General features: G+C 41.2%; 1 protein-coding gene across 1 annotated transcript in view; it reads left to right on the top strand.

Moving 5' to 3' along the window:
* The window catches only part of LOC133108848 (oxysterol-binding protein-related protein 10-like), a 57,593-nt gene that overhangs the window by 23,102 nt on the left and 22,264 nt on the right, over nucleotides 1-12,227 (top strand). Inside the window, exons 5-6 of the mRNA XM_061218514.1 lie at nucleotides 515-728; nucleotides 2,268-2,425. Of these exons, the coding sequence (XP_061074498.1) occupies nucleotides 515-728; nucleotides 2,268-2,425 (372 nt within the window). The remainder of the gene's footprint in view (nucleotides 1-514; nucleotides 729-2,267; nucleotides 2,426-12,227) is intronic.

Below are 12,227 nucleotides of genomic sequence, written 5' to 3'. Positions count from 1 at the left end.
GAGTGCGTGAGTTTAATTTGAGTGTCTGAGTTTTATGTGAGTGTGTGAGTTTACTGTGAGTGTGTGTGAGTTTACTGTGAGTGTGTGTGAGTTTAATGTGAGTTTGTGAGTTTAATGTGAGTGTGTGTATGAGTTTACTGTGAGTGTGTGAGTATGTGAGTTTAATTTGAGTGTATGAGTGAGTTTTATGTGTCTGTGAGTTTAATGTGTGTGTGAGTTTAATGTGAGTGTGTGTGAGTTTAATGTGAGTGTGTGAGTATGTGAGTTTAATTTGAGTACGTGAGTGAGTTTTATGTCTGTATGAGTTTAATGTGAGTGTGTGTGAGTTTAATGTGAGTGTGCGAGTATGTGAGTGAGTTTAATGTAATTCTGTTAGTTTAATGTGTGTGTGAGTTTAATGTGAGTGTGTGTATGAGTTTAATGTGCGTTTAATTTGAGTGTGTGTGTGAGTTTAATGTGAGGTTGCGAGAGAATAGCCCAGTGAAAATGGCCCTGGCCTGTTGTGTTTGTGCAGGTCATATCTCAGGCTGAGGGTCAGCAGAAGTCGCTGGTCCGCTCCATAGAGTCCCTGCCTGCCCACGGCCCGCTGACCTCACTGGACCAGGACCTGCTGCTGCTCAAAGCCACCTCGGCTGCCACCCTCAGCTGCCTGGGAGAATGCCTCAACATCCTGCAGCAGAACGTGACCCAGGCTACGCAGCACAGCCGCGGTCACAGCCTTGCCTCTGGTCAGTTTCGCTCATGCTATTAGACTATAGAGGGACGCTGCTGGGTGGCTCATTCGATTTACGGATAAGCTCCACGGTATTGGATGAAATCCAGACTGTGCCTATGCCCACTTTCACTGGTAGCTCCAGAGGGTGACGTAAAATTGCAGATTGTGGAGGGCTTTTGTATAGGAGGGTTCAGTTGGTTAGGGGGTTGTGCTTCGTTGCGCTCTTGAAATTGATTTACACACTGGTATCTGCAGTCTGTGATGATTAATCTCTCTTATTCTGCACCTGTTTGTACAGTAAGGCAAGTCAAATATAAATAAATGTAACTGTTGAAATAATGTTGTATTACATTAGATTACATTACACTGTCCACCAGCAGCATTCTCTGTCAGATATGAATTGATGGTATCTTCTGAAATTTTACAGTGCATTGTATCAAAAAGCCCTCCACAATGGTGTGCATATGATATCAGACAACGGGGAAATCTACTTATCATACAAGAATGTTTTACATTATTGATTAGAGCTGCAAACTTTACCGCAGCAAAGCAAGTTAGCCATCTATGATTTAAAACCTGGTTGTATAATTCTGGTTGTAATTTCAGCGTATGAAAAGGATATTGTTAGGGATTGGGTAGAGAGGGAGAACAGTGGCCTCAGCCCCCCACAGAGAGAGATGTGAGTCAGAGCTGTATTATTAAAGCACTGTGTCAAGGTAAGGTATTCTGGGCTCTCCTCTGGGATCTGGCCTAATGCAGAAAGACATGTAGTGTGTATTGACTTTAGCAAGATTCGGTCACCTCCTGTATTCACACACACACACCTTCACACGCACTCACATGCCCTTATCCACTGCCTCACAGGGATATATGTACATGTATATGTACAAATAATGTACATGCAGAAGGTACAGTGGGTCTTGAATTGGTATAATTAGATTGAAGTTTGGAGTCTAATGTGAAGAGTATTGCATTTCTTGGCAAAATAGACAGGATTTACAGTTAGAATTTCATGGCTGGACATTTTTCACGCTTGAATATTTCCCTTGTTTTCATGGGATATACAACACAGTAGCTGGGCAGTGTTGTTTGGACTAAGGATCATAAGGCATTCATTTGGTCCTTTTTCACTGGTCAGTAGCTTGTTTGTGCTTGAGTTGGGCTGGGTTTTACTGAGAAGATTTAGTGGTGAACTCAGAGTCTGTAATTCTTCTGGTACACTCTTGTATTTATTCATGATTTCTTAATTTATTGAAGGAGAGATACAAATCTAACAATCTACAGTCGGAAGAATATGCACTCTTCATTTCTCCTGTTGCTTTAAATCCAAACCTGTAAATTTCCCCTGTATCTATTATAACTGTCTTAAATCCTTACACCACTCCACTCACAATGCACTCTGTCCTGTGTGTGGGGCTGTGTGCTGCTGCATTCAGATGGGTTTGATCAGACAGGCATATGGGTATACATACAGCTTTTGGTTCACTGGAGCTTGTAGTTGTCTGTCAGTGTTGAATCTGACCAGTGTTATGTCTTGTGTTGCATGTTCCAGATGCTGACCCTGGCTGGCCTGTGCCCACCTCTCCCTCTGCAGAGCAGTTGAAGAATGGGGGTCCGACCCCCTCCGTACCCCAGACTGGCACCAGCGTGTCCCTCTCTTCTGAGCCCTTCCCAGGCCTCGGAGCCCAGGACCTGAGCCACAGCACTGATGTAAGCTTATTTCCTGTTATTCGCTCTGTGGAGTGACAACAGCTCTGCTCTGGTGAAGTTATCCATCCAGTCTTCCAAAATCACTGCGATCTCGAGTGTGCCTTTCAATTTCTGTATTTGTGAGACTGTGTCGCTTCCTGTTTCAACAGTGGGGAATTATGGGGAGGATAGTTATTGTCAAATGTAATAATGGTTTTATTATTTCTACTGTTTACCTTCAATGGGGCCTTCTCTGAATTGAGCTCAGAAGTGACTTTAATGGTTCATTATAGGCATTAGTACAAATGGCTTTTCACATCTTATTGTTGTGTGCTGTGGGTTTGCTGTAAAGCGCCACGCTCAGCACAGTGACTAAATTGGCTGCTCAGGAGGAGTAGCTTTTTAAACATCCCTGAAGGCTCATAACAAGCTGCCCATCAGTATCCAGATTAATGCACCTCCTAAAACATGCGCTATATTTTAATTGTTAGGAGAAATTGTTTTGTTTTTAATCAGAGTATTATAGTTGGACCTTTAAAGGCCTGATTAAGAACTGTGTCTGTGAATTCATTAGTGGTGGATTTACTCAAATTCATTTGCAGTTCTATGTGTGCACCTGTTTGGGGAGTGCTTTGAATTTGAATTATATTCCCATCCGGGAGGTTTGATTTATGGAAACCAAGTGACTATCCTTGAATGACTGTATGTTATGGATCATTTTTATATATGTGTGCTGCATAATACTTACTAATATATCATTGCATCAAGACCTGGTCAGCTTTGGCTTGGAAGTGGAAGCCCCCAGGTGGCATAACTCCTGTTATTGTACTTGGTACCCAAAAGGTGTGATGGCTTCTCATGTATGTGTTCCTTATGACTGTCTTACCCAGAACAAGTTGTAATAAGAATAGTGTCTTGGGATGTGGCAAAAAGAGGTTTCCTGTTACCTGCTTCCATATTTCGGCCGGAAGGAGGTTGACGCGCCTTCAAGCCACATCGTCTCGAGCTCCGGACCGTGATTCTGAGGCAATCCGGAGTGCTTTTTTTGTGTGCTTTATTTGATGCTGGCGGGACCTTGCCCCCACCCTCGGAGTGATGGCCCGATTATGCCGCTCCCTCGTGCTCTGGCCGTACTCGTCTTTGGCAGGACCGGGCGCGAACCCCGGTCCTCAGTGTGCAACTGTAACAAGCTGATGTCTGCATCAAGGCCCGATGCCTTAACCGTGCGACATCGCGGTGCAGGCCAAGCCTGTTTAGAGGTCACTTCACTGTATTTACTGGGTGAAATCACTGTTAGGATGGTGTTTGATCTACACTGAGTGAGGGTTCATTTAGCCTTTATTGAGTGAGACTGCAGACATTCAGCATTGTTTTGTTTCAGGTCAGTCGTGGCTCCAGACAGGAAGTGACGTGGCACTGTAGGGGTTTTCGACTTGATCTCTGAAGTCTGCTGTTTATAGACATGAAGGGGTATCGCTCTCCAGATCACTCTATTCTTTAACAAGCCTGAAGCCATCACTTATTGTGAACACAAAAGCCGCTGGAAGTATTATCACCGATTTGTGCCTCCTGTTCATTCCGGTCATGTGTATATTTCACATTTCTGACTTAGCCTGTCATCTTTCTCAACTCTGTAGACTGTTATCTGTGCTGCAGTGTCCCACTCAATCTCTGTAGCACGTTATATCTGTTTCAGTGGCACATACATTTACACACCCAAGTGTTCTTACATTTTTTTCACATGTACAGTAGTGTGCAAAAGTCTTAGGCACCTGTATAACATTGTGTGCAGATAAAATTCTTTCAAAAATAAATTAATGAAAGGCCCAAATAAACGCACTATACATTTTACATTACATTTGAGTAATTTGGCAGAATAGTTAAAAACTGAATCAAATCAATATTTTTTGTGACCACCTTTCGGCATTAAAACTGCATCACTTCTCTGTGATAACCAACACTGTCCTGCAGTTCTGTAAGACAGTCAGCAGGGAGGTTGTTCCAAGCATGTTGGAGAACTTGCCACAGTTCTTCTGCAGACTTTGGTTGGCTCCTTGCTTCTGATCTCAGACAGCCTTGATCAAGTTTTTATGTAAAAAGTAGTCAATTGGTTACAGTAATATGTTACTTTTTAAACTTAAATACAAAAGTGTCTCTGTAAAATTAAATATTTTGGAAAATGAATATTTGGAAATATTGTTCTTTTATACTGACACACACAAAAAAATAAACATATATATAATAATGTCTAAAGTCTAGGGTGCCAGTACTGTATGTACTCACAAGTAAAAAGTCGCACATTTACACACTGTAGTAAAAAGTTAGTGTGTCTTCACAGATTTAACATGTTATTGTAATTTCACACATTTTTCACACATTTCACACTCGCGCGCGCACACACACACACACACACACACACACACACACAAAATCAAGCAGCAGTTTTTCTGGCAGAAGAGTTACCTGCAGCTCTGTGATTTAACAGAGGGGATTCAAACCTGGGACCAAATGCAGCCATGTGCTTGTTTTTTAAAAAGGCTTTGTGAGGGAACACATTCCCCTGCTCCCTGCTGTGCCAGTGTGGAGGAATGAGTCGAGCAATGTGGGCAAATACGACTGGGAGGCTGAGTCATCCTCTGATGATGCCTCATACAAATTTAGCTCTGCCGCGACGCAGTCTGTGTGCACTAACACCGCCTCTAAGTGTAGCGCAACACCCTGGTGTGTCACCAGACCGACTGTGGGGATGTGAGTTTCTTCTTTTTTGATAATAAACTGAAAATAAGTAGCCTAATTGGCCCGGTTTTGTTCAGCTCTGGATCCGAGATGGCTGTGCAACGCAGCATTGGATTGAGAGTGAGTCACGGTTGCATTTCTGAAACCCCAGAAATGAAGAGTTCCCTTTGTGTGTTTCCCCCACCTGCATCCAGTTTGATTTTGGGAGTGTGGCAGACAAGTCAGAACCCTGTGGTGTCGGAGCAGTGCGGCGCTGTGTGGGCTAATTCAGGTTTTGGTCAAAGGCTCTTCAGTTCCTCCCTGTGCCCAAGCTGGGAGAACCAGAGGGTTTGAACCTCAGTAGGCAACAGGATTAGAAGATGATGAAAGCTTTTCACGGATGTATTCACGGATACCAATATACATAAGCCATTAACTTTCTATGGACCTGAAAGGTTAGAGAAACTCAACAGATCTCAGTGTTCCTGCTTCAATCAGTGTATGCCTGGTTCCAGAGGAAATTGGAATGTTGTGATGCCAGTTTTAATACTACAGAAAAAGCTGTTATTGAATTTGACCTAAGAGGTGAATCTCATGTGTATAGAAACTGACTGAATGAGGAGGTTTGGGCTTTGCTGTGAGCTTGGTCTCCAGTTTTCCTTCTCGTAAAAAAATGTTACTAATCTAGAACACGGCGACCTCCTCACAGACCAGGTGAAGTTTGAATTTTGTGTGTAGCAAAGGAAATTGGTGGAGTTTATGAATGAAGCCAGGAAAGCCACGTGGCGCATGGACATGACAAACATATGATGTCAACTGACATGGCGGATAACATACACTCAGTGAGCACTTCATTAGGTATTTATTAGACTCATTTTTTAGACTTATTGGTCTTCTGCAGCTATAGCCTATCCACTTAGAGATTTGATGCGTTGTGTTCAGAGATGCTCTTCTGCATACCACTGTTGTATTGTGTGATTATTTGTGTTACTGTCACATTCCTATCAGCTTCGACCAGTCTGGCTTCTCCTCTGACCACTCTCATTAACAAGGCGTTTTTGCCTGCAGAACTGCTGCTCACTGGATGTTTTTAGTTTTTCGCACCATTCTCTGCAAACACTAGAAACTGTTTCACACTGTGTGTGAAAATCCAAGGAGATCAGCAGTTTGATCTGTCTGACACTAATAATCATTCCACGGTCAAAGTCACTTAGATCACACAGCTGAACCTCTTGACCACATCTGCATGCTTTTATGCATTTCATTGCTGCCACCTGATTGGCTGATTAAATATTGGCATTAACAAACTGGTGTACAGGTTTACCTACTAAAGTGGTCACTGAGTGTATATCCTTCAAAATTAAGTAAGAGAGTGCTTCTTTTTTGTGAAATTATGTTTAATTTTCTGAAATTAAAAAACAATTTTATCTTTTTTATCTCCCTGTCCCCTACTGAGTATAAAAGGCTTTTTACTTTCCAAGTCAATGGCACAAAATTAGCCTGGTATGAGAGTCTGACTAGCACACTGCTATTTTTCCCTGCTGTGCTATTGTATATTGTGTGAGGCAAACCTATGATGATACATTACATATTATTGTAATTGGGAACTGACTAATTGCATAGAATCAGTCTATCCTTATAATCACTTGTACACTGCCCCTTTAATGTTTCTACTTTTGAAAAGCGGATATGCTTTTTGGCAATATTCCTCATTGCTTTTCTGCTGCCAATTTTGAGGCTTGGATTTTAGTAATGGCTCAGTGGTTCACATCCATTCACTTTTTATGACTGCTCTCATTGCACATGATTGTATTAGCATGTGACTTGTTCTGGCAATGTAGGGATGTTTTCTTAATGGTGGCAGTGATTCAGGTAATTTGCAGCAGGACCTATTTGCAGAACCTCATGGCAGAATTGTGGTTGTTCTAGTGTTGTCAGTCCAGCTTGAATCAGTTTTGCTTACAGTGGAAGAAACTGTTGTGTGGATTATGTCTGTGTCTGCAACACGTTTTCTGATCAATCTTTAATAGAATTAAGTAAATACTCTTAAATAGAATTAAGTTAAGACTGTGATTTAACTAAGTAATTTATCACATTTAGCATACTGAGAAACAATATGTAAACAAATGACATACATTTTGGTACTGGAGGACCGCAGTACCTTCTGTTATACACAACACGTCCCATAGAGCTGAAAGTGCTCTTTGGCATTACTCAACCTGTAGGCTGCGCCGCCTACTGGGATAATCAAGACTGTGTCCAGAGAGCTTCACTGTCTACAGGTTTAGTGAAGATCTCATTCAAGGCACTGGCACCCTTTCCTGAACAAATGTAATAAATTCTTAAAATTGGGGAAGGCTCTGTAAACTTTTGTGTACAAAACTTCTTTAAAACACCTGAAGTGTCCTTTATTTTTACAAAAGCCCCCCTAATGTCCTTATGTAAGTAATGGAAAAGCTGCCACATTGTAAATATCTAAAATATCCTTCTGCGCATGCAAAGCCTTCAATCATAAACATGCAGTAAAGCACATATAGTTTCTTAAATTATATGTGTAACTAAATTGTATATGTAGTTATGTGAGCTTCAAAGGAGAATGCTATTGTGGTCTGTGTCGTAGTATTTTTTCTGTCATGCCTTTTTGATTAGTTTATTTTTCCACATTGGCTGTGTAATAGCTAGATTAGTCTGAATAAGAGGATCCCTCAATTAAGTCGTATATTAATCATTTTATTGTTACCATGGATACTTCATCCTACTGGCCCACCTACTTTTCTTCCAGAGGAATCTCGGTTAAAGAGTTCAAGGCCTCAGCATATGCCAGTGGTGTGGTCCTGGGTGTAGTCATGGTTTCTGTATTTGTGGTTTGTGCAATTTACCTATAAACCATCAGAGGGCACCATAAATCAGCGAAAGCGGGAGTGGTGAAAGAACATTGCTTGTAATTTGAGAGTGAGTTCTCTCAGGGGTTAAATTCTTAATTAAAGCAGGAATTTCATGACTAGACATCTCTGTGCAGAGCGAGTCATAGAATAAACAGTCTGACACACCATGGGATCTGATGATGAGCATATTGAATGTAACCAGTGCCCAGATAGGGTGATGAAAGCCCGTGGAATAGAATCCTTAAAAAGCTGTTTGAATAGTCTGCATGTAAGATTAGGCTAAATGCGCCATTCATACGATTTTCTTTGTGTATATTTTCTTAAAATGTACTATTAATGCCACGTATGGAATATTTTTCCTTTTTTAAATAATAATAAATAAAATACTGGTTTGATTTAAATCTTTTATATCTTCTTGTGTCACTCGCTCAATATCTGGTAGCCTCATATAAAACGACTGCCTGTTTAAATAGTATGACCGTCTGAAAATTAAAGAAAAAAAGTGGCTGTGTCTTTGAACACTCCCAAATCTTCTCCGAAATAGCCGAAATCATGCAAAGGGAGACTAAATGCAACACATTCCACTCAAAAGGATTTTGACTGCATCAAAAACCCCCCAAAGGAATTGTTTTGTTTTTTTAACGCTGAACATGTTATCAAAGAGGACTGTTAATGTGATTGCCACCCAATCATGAAATCACAGATTAAAGGTTTTATTTATGTTTCCTTTGGTAAAACCCCTTCATGGTGATGAATTTAGTCCAGTAAAATCATTTTAATTCTTAACTAGTGAGCGGGGTTGAAATAAAACTCAAACTGTATTTTTCGGTTGAGTGGAATGTGTTCCGTAGAATTTACGCAGGCTGTAGGCGATGTAGCAATACACTGTTGTTATTGCACTAGAAATTATTTTTAAAATAAAAGTTAGTACAGTTTTACTTAAAAGTAGCCTAACTGCTGTACACTTGCAATTGCACTGATAAATATCATGAATTGGATATGTCGATACATCTAGCTTGAGACTACTATAGTTAGCAAAACTTGTTTCTCGGTGTTGTGAACTACTGGTTAGCTTCTAGCTGTAAAATTCAAAACTGTATCAGTACCCTTACCATAATGTTTGGTAGTGGTTGTTAGTAATCGTTTTTCTGACTTTTGAGGAATGAACAGCGCATTTAGCATATGCTCCGTGTTGTATTGTAAAGATTGCATTTTGCAGAGCCAAGCAAATTGGCAGCTATTTTGCGTTAAGACAGATGGTACCATTTGTGCTTCGTTACACATATTTTCTTTTCCAACCAACCCATTCATTAATGGTCACAGTCACACATGGCGGAAGGGTTGAAATCATTGATATTGTCTGTTCTGTGTGTGGATTTGATGGTTTACAATACAACACTGTCAGATCAAGAAATATTGAGCTTGTAGAAATGGTTGACTTTGTAAGCTTGACTGCAAAAAAAACCAAAACAAAACAACAACAAAAAAAAGTAAAAGGCTGAAATGATGCAATTTGTCAGAGCTGTACTCTCCAGATGTTTGCTGTGGGATCATTCATGTGGAACCCAATTTGGGAGAAGGAGTTGCCAACTCCCTTGGGATGTTTATGAGGTGCGTAAATACAGAGTGGAATGGCATTGCAATTCTGCCCACTGGGAAAATCAAATAAAGTCTCCTGGCTGTGCATGACTTATTTCTGTTTTTCCTGTGTGGATACCTTCGGATTAGTGTACGGTTGATTTGTGAATGAGGTTTTTGTATCCGCAGCAGATTTACAGATGCCAAGGGCAGAGATGCCGTATTATTCTTCCTTCTGCTTTATAAGTCCTTAGTTCCAGTTTATTTCTGTTCTGGTGAGAGTGAGCTGGAGAAGGTACACAGAATGTGGGTCTGTACGCAGTGGTGTTAGGGATTGAAATCTTAAGTTCGAGAGCACCATGTATAGGGTCCATCAGTGTCCAGCTTGAGCTAACATCCAGCTCTTTAAATCGGCCTCATATAATAACATAATAACATATTACCTGCCTGCTTATGTGAATAAAGTTAATAAAGACTGACTTGCAGTATGCAGCTGTCCCTGCATATTAAATGGAGAAAGACTAATTGTGCTGTTGAGGGGTGGGTTACTTGCCTGGTGCATCAGACCAGGTGGTTGGTTACATATGGTAACATATGGTTACAGGGGAGGTTGTTTTCCTCTGTTGTTCAACTCATAATTGTCAACTCATAATTTACAGGAGTGAGCTGTGGATGGATCTCACCTGCCGTAAGTGCCATAGTTCACTAGCAGTGTATAGTGGCTGGTGAAAACCACTAAAGGTTAGAGTTAGCAACCTAACTAGCCTCACCAGATTTTCTATATCCTCATGATGGAAAGAGGCAGGCTTACTGTCTGAGATAAAAACTATACTCTCTAGATAACTGTCTGTCACATTAATCTCTTTCCCGCCTGCTTGTAATTAATTATGTTCACTAAGTTACCATTTGCTAGTTAGCACTTCAACATTACGCTGAATTCACTTCACTTGTCACTTCATGTCATGTCACTTGTTGGGCTACTAAATTAACTGTAACTAACACTCGCATAAAGGAGGGTTTCCAGACCATCTAGATTTCCAGGCCATTCCCGCTAGATTCTAGCTTGCCAACAACAGCTTGGATGCTCTTATAAACCAGGCTATTATAAATCACATCCGATCTCAGGCTGATGGGAAAGATGAGCAGTTTCTTTTGTATTTTGATGTTTATTATGCCAAATTGAAATACTTTGCTTTGCTTATATTAACCGTTGGAGCCTGTCACTTAGAAAGCGTCACCAAAAATGTGTGCTGGGAGTGGTGTGAGTGCACCATTTCCTGACATTAGTGTGGGGCAGACTAATGAACAGCGCAGTGTAACCTGTATATGCTTGATAATGACCGAAAAGGCCTCGAGTCTTGTCACAGTCCCACATCTGTGGTGCCAATTGCCAAAATCATTGTGTAGCTGTATGTTTGGACCAGGAAAATTTCATGCACCTCTCTCCCTTCTCACTCACTTGTGATATCACTGGTCCAGGTGGGTGGGTCCTCAGCCGGTGACTCACTGTTGTGGGCCTGCCAGTGGGTTTGGAAAGTGGGGCTGCCGTCTTCACACAGAGCTTAATAATCCACACAGTCTGCCAGCCTTAGAGTGTGAGACCGGTGTGTCTTCACTCTCTTCTCAGCTCTTCTCCATTTTTCAATTTAATATTTCCACTGATAATAAGGGCTTTGAGAAAACAATAATTTTGGTAGTTTTGAAAGCGATCTTAATTTTCTAGCCGATATGCCTCTAATCATTTTGATTATAATTTATCATCATTAGATTTTTTTTAATAGAACAAACTGTTAGATTACGGATTTCTTTTATCAGGCTGGATTGTTGCCTCATTAATAACATTCGTGATTATCATCTGCATTGTGCTAATCGTCGGCCGTGATGTTTTAATCAGTAGCCTTGGGAGTTCCGCTTGATCAGTATCCACATCCTCTTGAAACTATGAAAGTAGTCATTGAGTGTACTCTAGTGTACTTGATCCTTCACTCCCGTCCTCTCTGCCCGGCTGTAGTATTTCTAGAGATAGAGGGCGAGCGAGAATGAGTGAGAGATGACAGATGTAGATGAGGGAAATTTGATAACTGAAAGGGGTCCATGTATTTGTCATGCATATGTGCTCTGTGCACTGTTTTAAATGATTGTGTTTAAACTGCCATGTTTTCTCATTGGTCTCTCGTGTGCAATAACGTGTTTAGCTTATCTTCAGGTACTCAGCGGGGATGGGGTTGGAAGGGGCAGAGATGTTAGCAGTGCCATAAGGGTGGGGCGGAGCTAGGATGGGCAGGCGTTTGAGACTCAGTATAGAGGGCTCTAACCGTGGAGTGGAGCACGGCTGAGAGTGTGGGACTGAGCCTAAAGGATGGCTGTTTCAGACACCTTATTTTAATCCCCTGCTCTGTCCAGCTGAGTTACTCTGCACAGAATGTTCTGGATTCCCAGCGTCATGTGCGTCATTCTGACTGGCATCTCATAAGCTGATAAAAAGAGGATGAATATGGAATCTGAACACCGTCATTAATCCTGCAACATCTGATTGAGCCGGAGCCTACAGATTTTATAAACACACACATAGCAATATGCATGCTTACATAAGCACTCGCATATATTGCCCTTTCGCTGGTAAGTGGATAAACTAGTGTCCCCAG

The sequence above is a fragment of the Conger conger genome, chromosome 1 (assembly GCF_963514075.1).
Source record: "Conger conger chromosome 1, fConCon1.1, whole genome shotgun sequence".
Classification (NCBI taxonomy): Eukaryota; Metazoa; Chordata; class Actinopteri; order Anguilliformes; family Congridae; genus Conger; species Conger conger.
Note: the sequence above shows the minus strand (reverse complement) of the source record. Positions and strands in the feature narration are given on the sequence as shown.